The sequence below is a fragment of the Stigmatopora argus genome, chromosome 12 (assembly GCF_051989625.1).
Source record: "Stigmatopora argus isolate UIUO_Sarg chromosome 12, RoL_Sarg_1.0, whole genome shotgun sequence".
NCBI lineage: Eukaryota > Metazoa > Chordata > Actinopteri > Syngnathiformes > Syngnathidae > Stigmatopora > Stigmatopora argus.
This window is the reverse complement of record NC_135398.1, coordinates 16107441-16129660: the sequence shown is the minus strand read 5'-3', so window position 1 is coordinate 16129660 and position 22220 is coordinate 16107441. Positions and strand designations below refer to the sequence as shown.

At 40.2% G+C, this 22220-nt stretch overlaps 1 protein-coding gene across 1 annotated transcript in view; it reads right to left on the bottom strand.

Annotated features, from left to right (window-relative positions):
* Nucleotides 1-22220, bottom strand: part of col6a1 (collagen, type VI, alpha 1) — a 40745-nt gene that overhangs the window by 6205 nt on the left and 12320 nt on the right. Inside the window, exons 20-31 of the mRNA XM_077614421.1 lie at nucleotides 20356-20418; nucleotides 18629-18691; nucleotides 9763-9825; nucleotides 9618-9668; nucleotides 9503-9538; nucleotides 9311-9373; nucleotides 6129-6194; nucleotides 3534-3569; nucleotides 3182-3218; nucleotides 2510-2518; nucleotides 1636-1769; nucleotides 1222-1328 (exon numbers count right to left, since the gene is read on the bottom strand). Coding sequence (XP_077470547.1) covers nucleotides 1222-1328; nucleotides 1636-1769; nucleotides 2510-2518; nucleotides 3182-3218; nucleotides 3534-3569; nucleotides 6129-6194; nucleotides 9311-9373; nucleotides 9503-9538; nucleotides 9618-9668; nucleotides 9763-9825; nucleotides 18629-18691; nucleotides 20356-20418 — 728 coding nt within the window. The remainder of the gene's footprint in view (nucleotides 1-1221; nucleotides 1329-1635; nucleotides 1770-2509; nucleotides 2519-3181; nucleotides 3219-3533; nucleotides 3570-6128; nucleotides 6195-9310; nucleotides 9374-9502; nucleotides 9539-9617; nucleotides 9669-9762; nucleotides 9826-18628; nucleotides 18692-20355; nucleotides 20419-22220) is intronic.

Sequence of the window (22220 nt, the reverse complement as noted above, 5' to 3'; positions counted from 1 at the left end):
GGCCTTCCAAAGACTAACCATAATTTCCTAGCTGCGCAGTGACATTCATAACGAGATGGAGAGCCTTCTATTAATATGGATAAAAGATAAACAGCTAATGGGAGATGGCGTGACCGAGTAAATAATATGCGAAAATGGCAGCGGAATTTACATGAATTTAAAAGCAAAGCAAGCGTCTGAAAAAGGGGAGCCTTCAACACCACCAGAACCCTTGATTTAAGTTAAATTTATGTTTACGTATGTTATGTTGCGAGCGCGTTGCCGTCCAACAAGTGTCTCTTTCTCTCTCTCTCTCTCTCTCTCTCTCTCTCTCTCTCTCTCTCTCTCTCTCTCTCTCTCTCTCTCTCTCTCTCTCTCTCTCTCTCTCTCTCTCTCTCTCTCTCTCTCTCTTTCTCTCTCTCTCTCTCTCTCTCTCTCTCTTTCTCTCTCGCTCTCTCTCTCTCGCGCGCACCCCACGTTGTACCGGATATATCATGCGTCATTTCAGTATTAAACATCATAATCATAACCACTAGTTATTTGTTACTCTGTTAGTAGATGGTGAATTAAAACCAATGAAAATATGTTTTTCCATTGTAATATCCTAATTTTTGATGTTGTTTTTCAGAGGGTGGGAACAAATTAACTTAGTTAATTTCTATGGGAACCGTTGATTTGAGATATGAGTAAATCGACATACGAGCTCGGTGCCGGAAAGCATTTAGCTCGTATCTCAAGGTATTACTGTATATGAATTCTTTGTTGTGTTGCAGGGGGTACAAATGAATAAGCCTGTAATAAATTCTGGGGGTATAGGAAATCTACTTAACCAAAGAGGGTGATGTACTTCCCTTAAAAACTGTCCACCCATGTTTGTTTCAAAGATCAAAATGCAAAAACTGCGAGCGCACGAAAAAGAAAGGCAGCGAGAAAGAGAAATGTCTTTCACAAGCAAAAAGACAGGTGACGCAAGTGAGTAAGTTTGGCAGTTTGGCAGCAAAAGTCTGGGCAGCGAGAATATAAAATAAAGGAAGTGTTTATTTTTAATTTTCAGATCACTGTTTGCTTGAGTGCCATTATTTTGCTCACAGTTGTTTGGAGTTTGAATTGTTTTTGACGCAAATCTGAATCCATATGAGACAAAGTGGTGAGATGCAATGCATAAACTGATTAGTTAAATAGCAAGAGTGGAACATGGGATTAGTCAGAGCTGAGTCTGTGCATTTGTTTATGACAACTCACTGTTTAAACTCAAGGAGAGTACCAACGCTGGTTCCAAGCTGGACAACTTCCTGGGTTTTTGATCCACTGTACTGCACAACACTCACCCTGGACTCATTACCTGCAAACTGAAAGACGGGGGTGGGTTACACAGTTTGTTTATCTGTTTTTTTTTATGTTTACCATTATGTTCTCTGCAATTGAATGTTCCCAACCCTTCCTGCCAAATTATGTCCAAACAGAAAGAAGGGAGTCTTGAGAGAGATAAACGGAAGCCAGTCTTTAAAGCCAAGACATAATCTACATTTTTTTTGTCCCAATGGTTTTATTCCCGAGAATGTTTGAGGAGGCCACCCAGTCATAACAGTCTTGAACATAATTTGGGCTTCATGCACAAAATTACTACAAATTAAACATAATAGAAAACGCTTTTACCTTGACCTGCTGGTCTTTAATCAGTCTGTCTACAACAGTGATGATAAAGTCTTTGGCAAGAGCAAAATTGGTAGAGCCAATACTTTCGGAGCTGTCCACAATGAATGCCAAGTCCATGGCAGCACATTTACATTCTGATGACAAAAAGAACCACAATAAAATCGCATTATTTCTTAAACCATGGTATAAGGGAAGATATTACTATAAGACTTAAAGCAAAGGGCAACAACTAATACAAATGCTTAAAGTATTTAAGTATTCAAATAGCCATTTCTTAAATTTGTGGAAATGTAGAAAAACCTATATATATATAATGGTAATCTGGTGAGGGTGTGGCCTGTGAAATTGAACTCAGCTTTCCAATAATTGTGATTAGTCACAGTTACTTTGTGATTTTAACAAAGGGGCACAATTACTTTTTCCACAGAGAACCAGACACGTTTGTAATTTTTTTTCTGCCTTAGTGAATGAAGTCACCATTTAGAAACGGCATTTTCTCTTTCCTTGGGTTGTCTCTGTGTCATACGAAAATTGATTTGATGGCCGGAAATCTGTCTTTGTGTGATAAATATGCAAAGAAAACTGAAATCCGGAAGGGCGCAAATCACAAGTAATGGAGGACAAGTTGGAATACTCTCATTTGATTGTCTGGAAAAGCATTAAATTCAATTCAATTAAAAAATACTTGCCTTTCAAAAATGTCTGCCACCATTTACAATGGATACTCTAAGAAATACTGGCTTTTATTAATATTTTTCTTTACTTTTCCGAATCAGAAAATGTTTTTTGTCTGTGTTTGATTCACTAAACATTTGTTGTTGTTGTTATGCACATGATAAAGGTGTTGTCTTTCCCTTTAAGGTTTTCCACTTACCACAACAAGCTGTGATGTGATCCAAGAAGCATGGAAAAACACAAATAAGAAGTTCGTTAATTAAGTGTGAAGAATAACACAAGCGTTTCGGGTGTGATTGCACGTTAGCCCCATAGTTAAGGTTGTACTGAGCACATAATTTTCACTTGAGTCCAAGTCACCTGATTTTGAGGATCTGCCAATACCGAGAACCGATTAATGAGTTAAAAAAAGCACAGTCAAATGTAAAATATCAAACGCCAAAGATAATCAACCTTGCATGATGCTATCTTACTGTTAGCTTCCTGTAACAGCTATCTTAACGTTCTCCAGGAGTGTTTATTTCTGCTTAAGTTGTTTCTTGCTACGTTGAAATGTTATTAGTAATTTTTTTCTGACATTATCCTTATAAATCATGATAATTTCGAAGATTGTAGCCCTAATTAAAAGAATTAATAAAGAAATAAATGAAAACATCAATACCTTTTTCAAACCCGATCTTTTTCACGCAATTTCAATCCTCTAAAAACTATAAGTTGGGGCCCACTTTCCCATCATGAGATCAGAACAGGGATATCCCTTCCAACAAGACATTGACGGAAAAAAGGGTTCAAAAACAGGCTTTCCTTTTCGTATCTGTGTGTGTAAACCGTATGTGTGTATGTGCATAAAAAATGGGCAAGCATAACTTACAGCAGAGCTTCATGATGATATCCAGAATTTCACATTCCTGAGGAGAGGGGGTGGAGTGCAAGTTACTTTATAGCATTGCTCTCCACTACGTTATATAGCATTTTAACTCGCTCCACAAACTTCTTCAATCAAAACAGCGGATAAAAAAAGGAAAACATAATGACAATATTTTACAAAGAGAATCTGGAAAGGCTGTGAGATTTGGTTTTCCGGAAATTGAATGTTTGCCTACCGTCTGAACATAGAGTATTATATTCAAATGGGAAACTCAAAACAGCGTCATTGGGGAATGTTGTCAAAATCTTCTGTCTTGTGGCTAATAAATGGGTGAGGGATCAGATTCATGACTTACATCAGTTCCTGGTGGTCCAGGAGGCCCAAGAGGTCCCTAAAAGCAAGAAATACAATAATGAATTTGGATAGGGGGGCAGTATAATTTGCCAAATAGATGTGATTAAACAAATACCACAACTATAATAAAAACAATTAGGGAAATATGTATAATTCTTGTTCATCTAAAATCAAAATTCCTGCTATAGGAATTTTTCCACCCCCACTCACAGGCAAGTATACTTTTGGGATATGCTTCAGCAGCATGTGAACCCTCCCTCATCACCAAGACAGTTTATTCTCTCATGTAGTTGCAGAAACAAAACATCTGCTTTGTTTTAACAAAAGATAAATTGGGTTTAAACCTTTTTTTCCCTTCCTTTCTCAAAAGTGTCTTGGATGCATGTGTGCTCACAAGAACTCAGACAGACATGAACACATGATGCTGAGTCTGGGATATGTGTTCAAGACACACAAGTCAGACGTTTGCAATGCATAAAAAGTAACAGTGTTTGGAAACTGAAGGTTTTACTATACTTTTGGAAGGTGCATCTAAAAATACAGTCATATATATAGAGACATCCTTTGGTTTTCCATATTGTTCACTTGTGGGAGGGTTGCAGATTCGTGCAATTCTTCCCGATTCAAAATGATTCAAAGTACTATGTGGTTTTAAGTTGTGTTAGTGGTGAGGAGCTGTGCTTAGTTCCTTCACTCGGTGTCAATGGAAACAGAAGCAAGACAGCAAAGAAAACACTGCAGCTGATAAGAATTCTTACAACTACTACATTGGCTCTAAATATTACATTCAAATGATATTTTTTGGCCACTTTTTGTGGTGTCTACCTACAAAGTTTAGTTGCTGCTAAAACAAAAAACAGCCACCAGGGGAAAAAATCAAACAGGATCTCAAACAACAAAGTAGAACCAGACTTAAGTGTTTCCTGCCTGCCTTGCAACATTCTAATTGTTTCCTGCTTGGAAATTGCATCATTGGACTTGATGCATGGAAAATCTGTTAATTACAACATTACTCTTTATTACATTAATGACATTGGGATTAAAAAGACAGAAAATGTGATTTTGCTTTGTAATCTTTGAGAAGTATGTGTTTTATTGTAATATCAATGTTAATATAGAATCTAATCTTATTGATGGTATTTACATGTCGCATGTTTCTTTGCGAATGTTACTTAAACAGAGTTTGAATCTTTGTAGAAATGTAATTTTAAGGTGAGTCAACATAAATTGGTTTTATTTTTTCAACAACAAATACTACATTGTTATATAAAGAGCATAATATGGGACAAAAAGCTAAACTTCACATTTAACATAATTAAGACTAGCATTTTGGTGCGCCCCTGAAACAATCAATGTCCTTCATTTAACTTGCAATGTTTGGAACATGCTGTTTTTTTTCTTTTTGTATAATGGACTGCTTCCATGTAAAGCTGTATTTTGAATCAAGTTTCCAGATGGAAAATCTATCAACATGCTGTTATGGGCAATCCTAAATAAAAGCCCAAGAAATGATGCAGGAATGTCAATACAATACCTTGTTTGGCTTTGATTTTGACGGTTACTCTCGTAGTCATCGTTATGACAATGGAACGTTAGGATGACAGACTTTCTGCATTCAGAATGTAATGTAGAATGTCCCACCATGTTTATTTTGTCAGCCACTTGTGAGGATGTACAAACCTTGTTATTTGTTGTTTTATAACGGAAAAAAAATAACGCATGAATTTGTCTTTTTTCTGCATGAGGACATTCACCCTCATGAAAAATTAAATAAATACTTTATTTGTTGACGAAAATGGAAAGTATGGACAGGCTCCGCGATCATCGTTGTCAACCGTGCTTTATTTCGAAAGGAAACCCAAAGTTACTACATTTTGTATCAGTGCTAAATTTCCTTTCAAGCACGGTGGTCTTGTGTCAACTTTATGTGGCGAGGCCACACTGTCCGGAAAAAATTAACTTCTGTGTCAAGGCTACGATTAGATCCGCTACATTGTAGGCGTTTGTGCAGGCAGTGAAATTTAGAAGATTGATTAGTATGCTTGAGAATATACATACAACATCGTGAGCACAGCCAATCTTGTCGTTGCTGCAAGAGGTGTAATGTAGCCTTTACTGGCCATCTGATGAAGAAACTATCTGGTAGAATACAATGTCAGGGGGCAAATCCTTGCTTGTAAATAGGTCAATTTACCAAGCTATGTCTGAAATTGACTTAATTTTGTCCTATAAGGAGCAGCAAAGAACATCATATAGAGGTTTTTGGACAGGAATGTTTATATTTGCGAGTGTAAATGGTTAATAAACTTGCGTGATGAAAAGGGCCATTGTCCAATCAACAGAAGTATAATTTTTGAAGATTCTTCCCATGAATAAGGTCTTAATTGGATCTTACCTGGATTGATACAAGTAATATATTCGTAGTAGACACTAAACGGAACAATCAATCTAGCGTGTCAGGTTAAGTATCTTTGTCCTTATCAGAAAAAAACACTGTTTAAGTGCTAATAAGGAAGGGTCTATTACATGTGGGTAGACAGCAAATCATTAATTTCCTCAACTTGCATAGACAAATATCAGACTGTAGCATGCTTACCGGTTTTCCTTCAGGTCCTCTGTGACCTTTGGTTCCTTTAGCTCCTGGAGGTCCAGGTTGATTGTTCTGTTAAAGATTTAAAAATAGTTTCCAGTGGTTAATAAAAGATATAAAATGTAATTGGTGACACATCAAGGGTTCTGGTTTGTGTCAGTGTTAATAGCTGTAAACACGAATGAGTATTCAGGTGAACTCTATACTGATTATACTGACAAGAAGAATTGTTGGCACATGCTCATACAGTCACACCTTGAGATACCAGATTAATGCGTTCCAGGACCGAGCTCGTATGTCGATTTGCTCGTATCTCAAATCAACGTTTCCCATAGAAATGAACTAAATACAAATTAATTTGTTCCCACCCTCTGAAACCCCCCCACCAAAAAACAGGACATTAGAATGGAAAAACATTGATATATTGGTTGTAATTTCCCATCTACTAACAGAGTAACAAATAACTAACTGTTATGATGTTTAATAGTAAAATGAGCCATTATTCAGTACAACACAGATTGCGGGGAGGGAAGAGAGACAGAGAGAAAGATAGAGAGAGACTTGACAGATGCGCTCGTAACATAACATAAACTTTCTATTTAACTTAAAAGAACTTAGATTCCGATACACACACTTTAAAAAAGTTTTAATCTTACGTCACACTACATTTAAACCTTCTTGTGCAATAACCAAGGCAAAGAGGTTATTGTATTCCACCGCGGCTTTTGAGGTGAACTTCCTGCTACTCCATATGTATTGGCGAGCCAGCTCAGTCACGTGTACACTGCTCTAATGTTTTTCAATTATTTCATGCTTAATATCGATTGTCATCATATGCCTTTTCTTCGCACTACCCTTCATTGCACCGGCTTGCTTTGGACCCAGTTTTTCCCTAATTCTGCACTGACTAACGCAAAAAAAACACGAATGCAACACTACGCCCAGTGCTCGTAGAGATCTTTGCACGAGGGAGATGCGGCGAGAAAGACAGTGCGCTGAAATCATAAGCAGCTTCTCGCGTCTCAGCCACCTGCCTGTCTCGTATGCTTGGATCTCAAAAGTTGTCTCGTATCTCAAGGCAAATATTTGCTCGTATCTCAAATTGCTCGTATGTTGGGGCACTCGTATGTCAAGGTATTACTTTACAAGGATTCGACTCAGCTATCGTGTCCTCATCTGTTAATGTTCTGCAATATTTATCGATCTTACAATGTGAAACTTAAACTTTATTTAGTTTTATCGCTTTGCATTGCTATATGTTTTGGCATGTGTTTGCTGCATTACTTATCAAAATAAGTGCACTTGTCAAATCCAAATAGATATAAAATAATCTCACCTAAACCCAAATTTCGCGAGTTACAATGAATTGTGGATGACTGGGCTTAAGTCTCGGCCAGCACTGTTGTTTGAGCTTTCGCCAAAGCTGGAATCAAGTTCCCGGTATACACAACTCTGACTGACAATGGAGCCTAGAATGTTAAACGCTGAACTCTTTATATCAGAGTGTACATTTGACCTCAATAAAGCATTATCAAACTTAGTTTTGTTCGTGCTGTCTTTAAAAAAAACACACGCTAGTGCCAAGCCTAACATATGCTAGCAGCTAGCATAGCATACGCTAGCGGCTAGCACAACATCCGCTAGCCTAGTGTCATGCTAGCGCCTTATCGGGCGAGGCGTCCAATGTATTGACAAAAAACTGAAAATATACCCGCAAATGAGACTGCGCCCTATGACACGGTACGTTTTATAGGTGTGAAAATGCGGTAATTTGACAGATGGGACTGTTGCTTCCTACCTTAGTGAGCATCTGCATACAGTTAAGTCCCAAAATATTTTAACAGTGGATAGTCTGAAAGATTTTTGTAAGACTACTACTTCTATCAGTCACAATCTATAAACACCTCTGAACCACAGTCTCTTGTCTGTTAATGTTTGATTATACAGAACATCCAATTGTATGCTTCATGGACTGTTTGATTCACTTTGCCATAATTTAATGTACAGGTGTGTGTATAGTAATCTAAGTTCATTTAAGTCAAATTTAAAGTTTCTGTTATGTTACGTAGTGTCACAAAAGTGCAGTCTCACTCCTCTGCCGTTAGCCGCTACCGTTAGCGGCTACCGTCTGTCTCGAAGGTAAGGACTCCATACGTACATACTAATGTCACATGCCTGGCTGCGTGTTTTGGTGCGGTGCGTCTTGTGTGTGTGTCAAATACAGAAATAGCACTTGTTACTGACACTGCGCTTATAAATGCGGTGCGCCATTGTTCATTAATATGTATTGTCCCTTTGTTAAATAAATCAAACTTAAACCCAGTGCTGTCACTTACATACATCTGTGTGGGAGACTAATACATGTGCTATGTTTTTAAAAGTTTGCCCAAGTATGCTTCTTATTTTCTTTGATTAAATAAAGCTACAGGATTTGTGGTGTTTATGCGGATAGAAATCATAAAGGAATCATGTGTTTAAACTGTGTTTTTTGATGCAAATGCCAAATTTGAATTTTCAAGTTAAAACTGAGCTCAGAGTGTAAATGCCTAACATTCCAAAATTGTGTAATTTTCAGTGTGACAAGGTGGTTACAAAAGTTACAAAATGCAGAAATGTTTATGTCATAACACACTTATTTTGGAAATAAGTAAAAATTGAACCGGTGGTTAATGTGTTAAGCCTTAAACACAAAGTATGTCTGTCTGCACATTTGCGCTCTCTCTCACTGACTCAGCCATATGCAGATCTACACACACACACGCACACATACGCACACCCACGCACACCCACGCAAAGAGTAATGTAGTTTCATCCTCCATTCTCATTTCCTGGTATCCTTGACGACGACAAATACACAGCTGCATTCGCTCAAAGTTCCCTTCCCCAATGGCACACATTCACACACAATGTTCAGTTCTGCATTAGGAATTATTTCCAACTGTAATCCAGAAGGAGATTGAATGAGCAAGAAGGATGGACAAAGAAAGACTGGAACGTGTTTGAGTCTCTTAGAGCACAGAACATTGAAAGACGTGAATCAAAAGACCACAGATCTGACTTTATCGAAGCAAAATAGCTAAAATTGAGACATAAATAATGAAATGTTTGAATAAGCCATATATTTAAGTCACAGCATTTTGACAGAAAATTCAATTGGCAAATCCCAATAGTAGACATAGTGGACTTACATCTGGGCCTGGGTCACCAGCTTCTCCATCATCTCCTTTGGGTCCAGGGGTTCCCCTGCCACCCTAAAGTTTCCAAGAAACAACATTACACGTGGAATAACAGGAATAACAGGCAAACTTCCTCATTTACAATCTGACTAAATATATTACTAAAATTAACACTTAATTTAAAGTAAATCTATGGAAACTTACAGATTCACCCGCATCTCCACGAGGACCTGGGTAACCCTGAGAAACAGATATGTTTAAATGCTATGAATGGACAGCCAATACAGCATAAACTGTTTAAACTGTGATAAATACACACCTGGAACCCTGGGCAACCTGCAGTACCGTTTCCTGCCACACCATCTTCACCCTGAGGATGAACACAATTTACAGATCGTCTCTCACATATATAAATGTTGATTAAAGGCAGATATCTGCAACTCCTCTCGATCTTTGTCACTCACTCTGCCTCCCATTGGTCCCCTGTCTCCAGCAGATCCTTTGATTCCTCTTGGGCCTTTGGATCCCTAGGAAGAACAAGGAATGACAGGATCCGAAACATGAAATATGACACACGTACTAATTGAAAGCAGTCAGATGGTGTAACACTGGTTCTCTGTGTTTGAGAGCGCACTCTATGAAAAGGTCAATGTAATACAATGATTTTACTGTATAATAAGACAATCACTTTGAATTCTCCACACTGCATAATCTCGCTGGTATTCTTGTTTGTGAGAACATTTCACACTTATACATAGAAAACTGTACTTTGTGACTGTATTAGGATGGGACCAATGTAATTGCGCACTACTCCCGTCATCTCCGCGCAGCAGCAATCATATGGCGTGCACAAAATAAAATCCAAACTTTTTCTTCTTCCTGTTTCCTCATGATGGCGCCGTTCATGCGGCAGCCAGGTCTGTCCGCTCTTATGTTTTTCGTGTTTTACAGCCCTTCTATCTTTTTTTAAATTACATTGTAATATTTCTTAATACATTCCTTTTTACTTTACTGAGCAAGAGCAAATAGAAGAACAAGCGGCGAAATCAGGTGAGAACTGTCTAAATCTGCTGTGTGTGTGGTTGTGTGCGTGCGTGTGTCTAGTATGTGTGATCGTTTGTCTTCAACCTACAGAATGGACTATAATTGGAAATTAGCCCTCGGCTACAATCTTACATATATATGTTCATTAACATGAATATAAATATGTTCATTAATGTGCTATCCCTTATTAAATAAATCAAAGCAAAATCATGGAAAAATATTGCATATAAATGGGTATTTGACTATCTCAAGTGACACATTCAGCAGAAAAGTCATTTGAACGAGAATGAGAAGTGAGAAGGACAGATGTGTAAAATAAGGTAAAATTTAAGTCGGATTTGTGCATATTCTAATGGAATTTATGAAGACGTTTTATTCATAGATATTTTTTCATTCATTTTCTGAACCGCTTTATCCACTTTATCACTCGCGGGGGGTGCTGGAGCCTACCCCTGCTGACTATGGGTCAGGGGCGGGGGACACCCTGTATCGGTGGCCAGCCGATCGCAGGGCACAAGGAGACGGACGGCCATGCATACTCAGACCCATACCTAGCGGCAATTTTAGAGTGTCCAATCAGCCTACAATGCATCTTTTTGGGATGTGGGAGGAAAGCAGAGTACTCAGAGAAAACCCACGCAGGCCCAGGCAGAATATGCAAATTCAACACAGGTGGACCGACCTGGATTTGAACCCAGGACCCCAGAGCTGTGAGGCCGACGCGCGAACCACTCATTCATAGATATTAATCATTACATTTTATTAGTGCTAAATTATTTCTGTGTAGTAGACATGCACCTGCTTATGGCAGGTGTGATACTGGTGTGTGCCCATAGCGAGCAATGATGATGTTGCTCACACTGGTACTCAGTGTGCTCAGTGAGGTTGTCTTTCTGCCCAGACAAACAAAAAATTAGAGGGAACATTGGATGGGACTTTTTCAAATTAATTAATTTTAGATCTTTTTTATTTTTTTTCATTTTTAAAAAGCCTACATTCCAAACATATAAGCTTTAAACAACCCCTTTGTCACTGCACTATTCCCTGCTGCACTGATTTTTCTGACTGGGACATTAGCTCAGCTAAGAGTTACCAATTTGGAAAAGTCTGATTTAAAAAACAGACATCGTCTCCGACCGGGGTCCACAGTTCACTTCGCACGTCTGGTCTGCCTTCTGTTCAGCCCTGAAGATCACCGCAAGCCTCTCCTCGGGATATCATCCGCAGTCAAACGGTCAGTGAGCGCACAAATCAGCAGTTGGAGGCAGCGATTCGCTGCGCCACCCATGCCGACCCAACCACCTGGAGCGAACATCTGCCCTAGATCGAATATGCCCAAAACTCCCACCCTAACGCCTCCTCCAACCTGTCCCCTTTCAAGTGCTCCCTAGGCTACCAACCCCCCTTATTCCCTTCCCTGGAGGCGGAGATTGCTGTGCCCTCCGTCCAGGCACACCTGACCAGATGTGGCCGTATCTGGGAGAGGGCCCGGGCCGTGCTTCAGCTCGCTTCCAACCACCGTCGTGCCCCCGCACCAGCCTACGTTGTGGGTCAAGAGGTTTGGCTGTCCACCCGTGATCTTCCCCTAAGGACCGAGTCCCGGAAGCTGTCCCTTCATCGGCCCCTACAAGATCGAACAGATAATAAACCCATGCGCCGTGCGCCTCAAGCTCCCACCGCCCCTCCGCATCCACCCCACCTTCCACGTTTCCCAGATCAAGCCAGTCATGACGAGCCCTGGATCGTCTTAACAGTTTACTGTTAGGTACCCTCTCGCGTTTTTCCTTGCCTGCCTTATTGATATGCAACCTCTTGTTTGCTCACAGGATTTCGACCACGCTCTGCCTCCATGACCACGGATCACGGACCATGGACAACGACTTCACCTTCGACCCTGTACCCTCCACACGGACTCCACGGCAACCGACCTTCCCGCTACGGCTAACGACCCGCCTCCGCCGTCCCCTCTTGTGCTCGCCCGCCTCGCGGACGATCAAAATAAAGATTTGAAAGAACCAGACTCGCACCCTCGCCTGCTTTGGGGTCCTCCATCCCTAGGTAAGATGGCCGCGCCCCGAGCGAGCAGTGAGTTTTTTTCTTGAATTTCATTCATAGACATCAAAATAAATTTTGTTTCGTGTTTTATCTGTTTATCGTTTCTGTATTTTGAAATAAATGACCGTATCTGCTGCATTGTCTTGCATCATGGTGTTATGGCGTTGCCAAGTTGCAGTTTCATGCATGTCGACTTTTTATGCACATATTAGCTGTTCCCTCGATTCGGTCATCATTTTTTGTCCGACAAAGGTGGCTTATAGGCGAGTAAATACGGTAACTGCTTTGTATTTTCTGTTTCCCACCTTCCATCTGCTCCTGGATTAAGGACTTTCTGGTCAACCGACCCCAGCACGTGAAGCTGGAACGCCACCTCTCATCCACCTGAACGCTCAGCACTGGCTCGCCCCAAGACTGTGTGTGGAGTCCACTACTCTACTCGCTCTATACACATGACTGCAGACCCACACACCCTGAGAATATCATTGTGAAATTTGCGGACGATACAACGGTGGTGAGGATGATCACAGGGGAGAATGAGACAGCCTACAGAGATGAGGTCCTTAGACTTGGCGAGGGGTGCGCTCTAAACAACTTGGGGCTGTACGAGTCCAAAATCAGAGAACTCATCCTGGACTTCCGACGGAACAATGCCGCTCCGTCCTCCCTGTATATCAACGCCGAATGTGTGGAGCGAGTGGAGACTTTCAAATTCGTGGGGGGCCACATCTCTGCTGATCTCACTTGGGCGGCAAACACCACAGCACTCGTCAAGAAGGCATAGCATAGGCTACATTTCCTAAGAGTACTCAGGAAAGAGCAACTAAAAACCAACCTGCTGGTGACCTTCTACCGGTCAGCCATTGAGAGCATGCTGATCTAAGCTGTGTCATTGTGGCACTCAAGCTGCACAGAAGCAGACAGGAAAAGACAGCAGAGGGTGATCAACACACCCCAAAAGATCATCAACTGCCCCCTACGAACCCTGTCCAGCATCTACAAATCTCAGTGCCTAGGAAAGGCAGAGAGTATCATAATAGACAATACATATCCCGGCTTCCACTCTTCAACATGCTGCCCTAAAGTGGACAGTCGAAAACTGTCGAAAAAAAATATCGAAAAACGGGCCATAAGAGCCATGACAAACGGACTCAAGGACAGTTTCTTCCCTAGAGCCATCACCATACTCAACTTGAGTTCTGTATCTAGGAGGACCTAATCAAGACTTACTGATAACCACTTAAGTCACTTTTTACCTTCTTATTTATGTGACCACTTATTCATGTGACTACTTATCTATGTCTACTATTACTTATTTATCATGTTGAGTACTTATTTATCTATTATTTATGATTGATTATCTATCTATCTTTTTGTTTGTTTGCTGAATGGTGCGCCTTCAACAACATGGCGCTGAATGTCTCCAAAACCAGAGAACTCATCGTGGACTTGCGACGGAGCATGGCCGCTCCACTCTGCTGATCTCATTAGATCACTTATTTATTGATTATTTATTTTTCTGTTTGTTTGTTGTTGTTTTTATGCACTTCGTGGTGAAGCTTTGAATCTAATTATACTTGTATAATGACAATAAAAGCATTGGGGTGTATCGTGGTGTAGAGCTTCACCTGCCTGACTTGCGTGCGGGCAGGCGTGGGCTCGATTCCCGCTGGTGACTGAAGGTATGATTCGGAGTGCGGATGGTCGTTTGTCTCTCTGTGTGCCCTACGCTGATTGGCGACCAGTCTAGGGTGTAGTCTGCCTTTTGCCCGAGGAAAGCTGGGTTAGGATCCAGCAACCCCCGCAACCCTTTCGAGGATGGTCGGTATGCAAGATGAGTAAATGAATAAATAAAAGGATTCAATTCAATTCAATGTCGCCTGTTTGGAGCACTTAAGATACTCAAATGTTGACCAAATTTGGCAGATCACTAGATGTCTGTGAAAATTTACAAAGGGTGGTGTTTGGAGAAAATCGTACCCAAAATTGCTCAACAGCGCCCCCTCTATTTTTTAAAAACTGCTTTTTATGCCATTTTTCCCAAAGTAGAGCTACGGTATTTAGTGAGTTGATACTTTGCCCCAAACTGCTCAAGTCCTGGCACCCAAGTCCCAAACCAAACAGCAAGTCAGCCATGTTGGCCATTTCCAGGGTCCCCACTTGAACGAACTTGTCGTCGGGACTTTCCCCAATGGGCCTCAAAATTGGTGGGTGTGTTCATGAGACATGGGAGATCTAAAGTTATCAAAATGGTGAGTTTTCACCAATAGGGGCTAACCTTTAGGTGGGGTTAATTATAATGATATATGATTTTGAAAACATGCCAAACTCACTAGACTGTTACTAACTCCCAAAGTTAACATTTGATTGGAATATTTTACAGGTTTAATTATTGCCCCGCCCCTAACAGGCCTGCGTTAAAATGTTTCTGACCGGACCTAGCGCCACCTGGTTGTAGACAAAATAATTTTGTTTTACGGGACTGGCCCCTCCTCCAAAGCTAAATGACGTAGTCGCCTCAAACCTTGACATGAAGAGCCTTAAGACCTTGGTCTAGGTGGGCCATCAAAAAATAGCTTTTTCGAGAAAGGAGAGGGGTGTCAACAGGAAGTTGAAAGTTACCTCCTCCATTTTTAACCCTAAATTTAAAGTGCTATAACTTGTCTGTACTCTAATGTATGTGCACCAAACTTACTGTACTTGATGATTGTCCTGCCTTAAAGGGTCTCATAGGGCTCTTTTGCCAAAACTCGACAGCGCCAACATGTGGCGAGAAAAAGCTTTCTCTTTATTTTTTTCATGTTCAGTTCCGACTAGGTTGGGTATTTTATCCATGGGTTGTTACTTTTTGCCGTGGCGAGTACTTATGTCTGGCTCTTAGGAAGTACGTACTGCCATAACATTTGGCACACATGTTTCCAGTAGTCCAATAAACTTTTGATGTAGGTTACAAGAACATCGTATAAAAACTAGCGCCCGCTATAACTTTTAAAAATGGCCTCCTCTATGCCGTTCAGCATTTGGTGACGTAACAGTTGGTGTGAAAAAGCCTCAGGTAGCCATGTCTCAAGCCAAAAAGGAAGTCAGCCATCTTGGTTTGAATTTGGAAAAATAATTGATTTTTGCCCATTTCCAGGCTTCGTATTTGAACAAACACTTTTTTCAATGCGTCTCAAATTTGGTGGGTCTGTTTCGGAGACTTGGAAGATAAAAACTTATCAAAATGGTGAGTTTTCGTTACTGGGCGTGGTCTCCACGAGGGGTCAAAGATAAACTAGTGCTGGCCAACGTATCAAACTCACTACATTCCCAAAGAGTCCCAAGGCCTATGTTCAACTATTAAGATCATTGTTCTCACTGAAAAGTGCCAGATTTGTCTTGATATTGTAGGGGGACTGGCTACACAGCTCTGTGGCGGCCCCTTGATTCTTCATTCACGTTTTGACCAGCCATAATTCGGCTATAATTCAACATGTCTATGCCAAACTTTCTGAGCTCATTGAGATTACACGCTGAACAAGCTTGCAGGAGTTATTTGCAACTCTACAGCTCCAACTATTGTCAACACAAAAAAATCACTCAAATGACTTAGGCACATCCAGGTCGTTGCAGGATGGGTTTTATCCTTTGAATATCAGTGAATGTGGTCTCAAGACCTTTGTCATACTAAAATTTGAAGCCCATGTCCAAGGGCCATTGTGTGTTTCCATGGCGAGCCAGTCTTCGCCATGCACAGGAAGTGGTTATTTCTGGTTGTTAAGAAGCACGTATGACAATGAAAAATTTCACACGTTTTTGCCGTTTTTCCCCAAATAGGAGATATAATACTATGGTTTCTATAAAAGCAGTCTTGCTGGTGGTGTTCATGTTCTGTGTGTCGAGTGTAAGAGAATCTTACAATCAATAGAAGCTATACTGGGCTATGGGCTCAGTAGTAAGTACATTCGAGTGACATGAGGATGGCGGCAGTTTGAGAAGTCTACACACAGACAGTATACAGTGGTACCTCGAGATACGAGCTTAATCCGTTCCGGGACTGAGCTCGTATGACAAGTTACTCGTAACTCGAGGTAAAGTTTCCCATTGAAATGAATGGGAAACAAATTAATTCGTTCCAACTCTCTGAAAAAAACACCAAAAACAGGATATTGGATTGAAAAAAAATGTTTTATTTCTTATAATTCGCCATATATTGACAAAGTAATAAATAACGAGTGGTTTAATAGAAATAAAGTGTTTAATCTAACTAAAATTGGGCGGATTTCGCCGAGGGGAAAGGGGCTTCGGGTTTTTTTTTCTTCCACACAACGCACTCGTAAACAGAACAAACACTCCACCCTCACGTTCGCTATCGATGGGCTGTTTGCTGTCGTACTATTCCCTTCAAAATATTCCGAAAATGATGCACACAAATGTCCTCACAATCGGCGATCGCACCGCTGCTCATGGGAGCTTCGGGGGCGCTGGCTAGCGGCTCCCTTTTAGCTTGTAGCATCTGTGTTCGCATCCCCTCGAACGGCGCCTATGATAGAGTTGCTACCGGGGATGCTGTAGCGAGCCAGTGCCCCCGATGTTCTTATGAGCAGCCAACAAGCAGAGTCTTTTATCAGCGATCGCCCCGTTGCTTATGGGAGCTTCGGGGGCGCTGGCTAGCGGCTCCTTTTAGCTTGTAGCATCTGTGTTCGCATCCCCTCGAACGGCGCCTATGATAGAGTTGCTACCGGGGATGCTTTTGCGAGCACGAGTATACTTCATTACCCAGAAAGCCCTCTTTTCACCGCGCATGCGCGTTGTGCGTTTCCTGGTCTGAATAGCTCATCCGGTGCTCGTAAATATTGTTATACACGAAAGATATGCCAAAAAAAATGCCATGGCAACCTGGCTTGGTCGCATCACAAAACTTTGACCGCATCACAGGCGAATTATTCGATCGAAATTTCCCCCGTAAGACGAGCATTCCGTATGCCGAACGGTCGTATGACGAGGTACCACTGTATACTTTTTACAATCATTAATAACAGTTAAATGTAGTTTGTTTCAATATACACTGTAAAAACAAAACAAAAAAGGAAAGCTAGGTTTAGGAAAAATCCTGGCAGCTGAGCTTGGTAGAATTTGAAACAAAATGGAAAAAAGGTCAAATTTTGGTTTAAAAAAAAGGTATATTGCTTTGATAACCATACATTTCACAGATTTTCATAGTAAAAATCGCTATATTAAAAAAAGTAAGAAAGTTACGTTTGATAACCAGTCTTCATGTTCATGTTTCTAATTGTCCCTCATTTTCAGTCTTGATTTGAACGCATATTGTTTTCTTTGCTGTCAAATGTGTGAACTACTGAGCTACTGCAGACCAGTTAAAAGGAGTGATGTGCATGTAAAAGGTCAGGAAATTCTCCAGCAGATTAAGAGAGTGTATTGCCAGTTAAAGCTAGACTGTTCTATTTGCTCAGTAGTCAACACACCTGACTGCCACTGTGACAGTGTGGGTGAATATTCCAGTTGGAGAAGGAGAAAAACAAGAAAGGGAGCCCTGGAACGTCTTCCCAGACCGATACCTCATATGTACTTTTTAGTCATTTGATATAAGACAAAAATTAGAGAGGACTAGGGGAAAAAACGAGAAAGGAAGCCCTGCGACATCACTACCGTCAGGCCGGATCCACATATGTTCTTTTTTGTCGTTTGACTTAAGACAACAATTACAAGATATTCTATAAAAAAAATATTAAAATAGAATCTAAGAGCGTCCCAGTGGTCGACCATGTCGGCAACACAGTTCTGAGATTGAGGGGTCGATCACAGGTCGAGACCTTCCTGTGTGGAGTTTGCATGTTCTCCCCAGGCTTGTGTGGGTTTTCTCCCACATCCCCAAAACTGGTTTAACACTCTAGGTATGAGTGTGATCGTAAATCATGGTCTGTTCCCTTGTGCCCTGCGATTGGCTGCCCACCAATTCAGGGTTTCCCCTTCCTGGTGACCGAAGTCAGCTGGGATGGGCTCCAGCACCCCACGCAAATCTTGTGAGGATAAGCAGTACAGAAAATGATTGAAAAAAATAAATATATTTCTTTTTAAGGTAGTTTGTTGTTGATTTAAGATCAAATGTATTAAGGTTGTTATTTGTAATAGTATGAATATGTCAAACCATAGCTGTTTTTTTAAATAGTGTAGCTGCAAGTATTTTAACATTTTAACATACAATGTATGTAATAATGTATGTGTGAATACCTCTGGTCCGGGGGGGCCTTCATCTCCTCTGTATCCGGGGGAACCATCCCTGCCAGCCTCACCCTACAGAAGATCAAAATGTTGATCATCTTTAGTCTTAAAAAGAACACTCAACATTTGTTAAGGTGCATTTAATCTTTTAGCACAACTGAAGCCTAAGCAATACGACATGCTTCAGAAAGTAATAAAATAAACAAACACTACATCTGGTTCATTTTATTGATTAACCTACATTTTGTATTCATAGTAGAGAAATGTAGGCGGTATGGTGGTTAGCACGTCCGCCTCACAGTTCTGAGATCAAGGTTCAATCCTCGTTCCTATGTGCATGATAGACTGGTTGAACAGTCTAATCTAAATTCTTCATAAGTATGAGAGTAAACATGAATGGTTGTTCGTTTCCTTGTGCCCTGCTCAGGGTGTTGCCCGTGGTTGGCTGAGATAAAATCTAGCACCCCAGTTAAACTTGTGACAATATGAATGAATTGCTTCCCATGTTTAAATCAAAACTTTTTCGTAAGTGATGGTCATTTTGCCCCACAAGCATCAGTAGGAAATACCGACTTTTCAAGGAGTCTTGTTCACTTGGAGTGCTATCAACAGCAGCTGCTTCCAGCTGCTACATGGGAAATAATATCTAGCCAACATTTCAGATAGTACTCAGTTTATTATGTATAATTATTTATTTGTTTTTAGGTATAGATAATCCAAAATGGACAACAGCAGTGATTTATTTAAGGATAGGATTTGGCTGTTAAGACAAATGAAAAAAAACACTAAATATGGTGGAAATGAAAATGCGATGATGTATGTTAGTATCCAATCCAATTAAGCTTTTAGAGAGGAAAATTCATTTTAATTGATTTTTAATACACCATTTATTACAGCTGTCTAATAATTTACCATTTATGCCCAACTCTACCTATGATAAAGTGTTTTATATAAAGGGGGGTGTGACTAAATATAGTTTAGTTTTATAGGTTTCTTCTGACTCTCTGATTGTGTTCTTCTATTTGGACATTAGAAATAATTATACATTAAAAGAATCTTACTAAAAACACAAACTTACTGAAAACCTTGTACTTTATAATTGATTAATTTCAAGAGCATCAGTGTTTGAATGATTCATAATTCAAAAATGTTTAATCATCTTATGCAATTTGCTATAGTGCGTGTACATTGTGACTACTTAAAATAGCAGCACAAGATGATAATGGTTTTCCCTATTTTGTACAGTAGTTTATTACGCTCACTTTACTACTGATGAGAAAAGAAGAGGCACACAAAGGATCCTTTGAAAAGGCTGACATCACGGAGGCTACCGCAAGTAACCATGTAGAGTATTTTTTTTGATACACTGCCTAGAGCCTTATTAAGGACCACACTGAGGCTTTGGCTGAAAGAGTTTAAGAGAAGAACTGAGTCAGAAGGGAAAGAATGAGTGTAGACATTCCCAAGAGGGGTTGAACACTCAATTTGGGAGAAGAACGCATCTGCATGAGTCGGCAGTACACTGGGGCTAGAGCCAGGCTCAATAATGTTAAAATGTCTTATCCCCGTCTACCCCCACTCAATGTGGATATCCTGTAAACATGCATTTTTTTCTGATTGGAAATGAAAACCTATTAAACTGAGTTCTGAGTGTTTCATAGAGTTGCTCGGTATAACTGAAAGAAAACAATGTGCCACTGTATGTATGATTCTATTTGAAGGAGCTCTGAACTTACAGGGTCTCCGTTGGGGCCAGCTGAGCCCTCTCGTCCTTGCTCTCCACGAGGTCCTGGTTCTCCCTAACAAGGAAACGAGCAAAAGAACAAATAAAAAATGCAACAGCTCATACACTGCACATTAAAACAGCCTGCTTCAAGATTTAAAGTACATGGACAAATATGTTCAATTGAAATGAGACTTCAGTGAGCCTGGAACATCTGGATCCCAAATCAGAACATTAACACGATGAAATATTTTGTAACAATACGTCTCTGTTCACTACAATAAATTCACATTAAAATAGAGAGCTCAAATCACTGTTATTAATCAATTTTTCTTTTAAAACAAAAATGTGAAAATCCTGTACAACTACATTTATATTAACTGAGACTGACACTTGCCAACAATAGAATTTAGTTTTCTTCAAAAATAGAAAAACACTTAACATTTAAGCTATAGTTTAAAGTTCAAATATTTACATACAGTAATACCTTGAGATACGAGCTTGATGCGTTTCGGGACCGAGCTCGTATGTCAATTTAGTCGTATCTCAAATCAACTTTTCCCATAAAAATGAACTAAATACCAATTAATTTGTTCCCACCCTCTGAAAAAAACACCCCAAAACATAATATTACAATGGAAAACATGTTTTTAGTGGTTCTAATTGACAACCTGCACAAAGTAACAAATACCTATCTAGTGGTTATGATCTTCAATACTAAAATGTGACATTACTCAGTACAGACAGACGGTGCGGGAGAGAGAAAGAGATTTGACGGACGCGCTCGTAACATAACATAAAGTTTACATTTAACTTAAATGAACTTAGATTACTATACACACACTTAGTTACATTAAATTTAAACCTTCTTGTGCAATAACCAAGGCAAAGATGTTAATGTATCACACTGCGGCTTTCGAGGCAGAACTTCCTGCTTCTCCAGGAGTCAGAACCGAGTGTTCATTTCGTCCAGTGACAGTATTCTCTCGAATATCACGGTTAATGTAGACCACACATGGCCGCGATGGTCGAAAAATCGTGAAGTACGGTCACCCCTACCCCTACCACTACCTTTTTCCCCCAGTGCTGGGTAGCTTCCGCTTACGAGTTTCAGCGTGGATTTTCACATTTTTATAAACTTGAAAAAAATTGACAAGAAGTGAATTCGCGATAAGTGAAGTCGCGAAAATCGAGGGAAGACTGTATTTTTTTTTTAATTATCGAACAAGTCACAACTGGCTTTGAAGGGCGTCTGTCTTTTTCAGATGCTTGCTTTGCTTTCAAGTCCATGTAGATTCTGCTGTCTTTTTCGCAGATTATCGATTTGGTCACGCTATCTCTGGTAAAAAAAAAATGCAACCTGTACGCCCAGTGCTCGTAGATTTCTTTACGCGAGGGAGATGTGGCGAGAAAGACGGTGTGCTGTTATCATAAGCAGCTTCTCGCGGATTCGGCCACCTGGCTGTCTCGTATGCTCGTATCTTAAGGCAAGTATTTGCTCGGAATGTTCCTCGTATCTCAAATTTCTTTTATGTTGGGGCACTCGTATGTCAAGGTATTACTGTACAATGAAATAATAAAGTAACTGTAGAAAAAAGGTGACCTGAAGGGTAAAAAAAAAAAAGAATCACTTTTAGATTTTAAACCAAATACGTTTTTTTAAAACAAGGCTTGTGCCAGACAAAAAACTAAAACGACATAACGACATAAGTAATTAACCCAAAGTAAAATAGAACCAAGAACAGTACTGTTGTATTCATTCTTGTTTAGGCTACTACAATATAGGTAAATTGATCATGAAATTAAAAAGAGGAATTCTGGGGTTTTAAGGGCTGTATTTGACACCAGACCAGATCTAATTTATACCCTCGGGAGGAG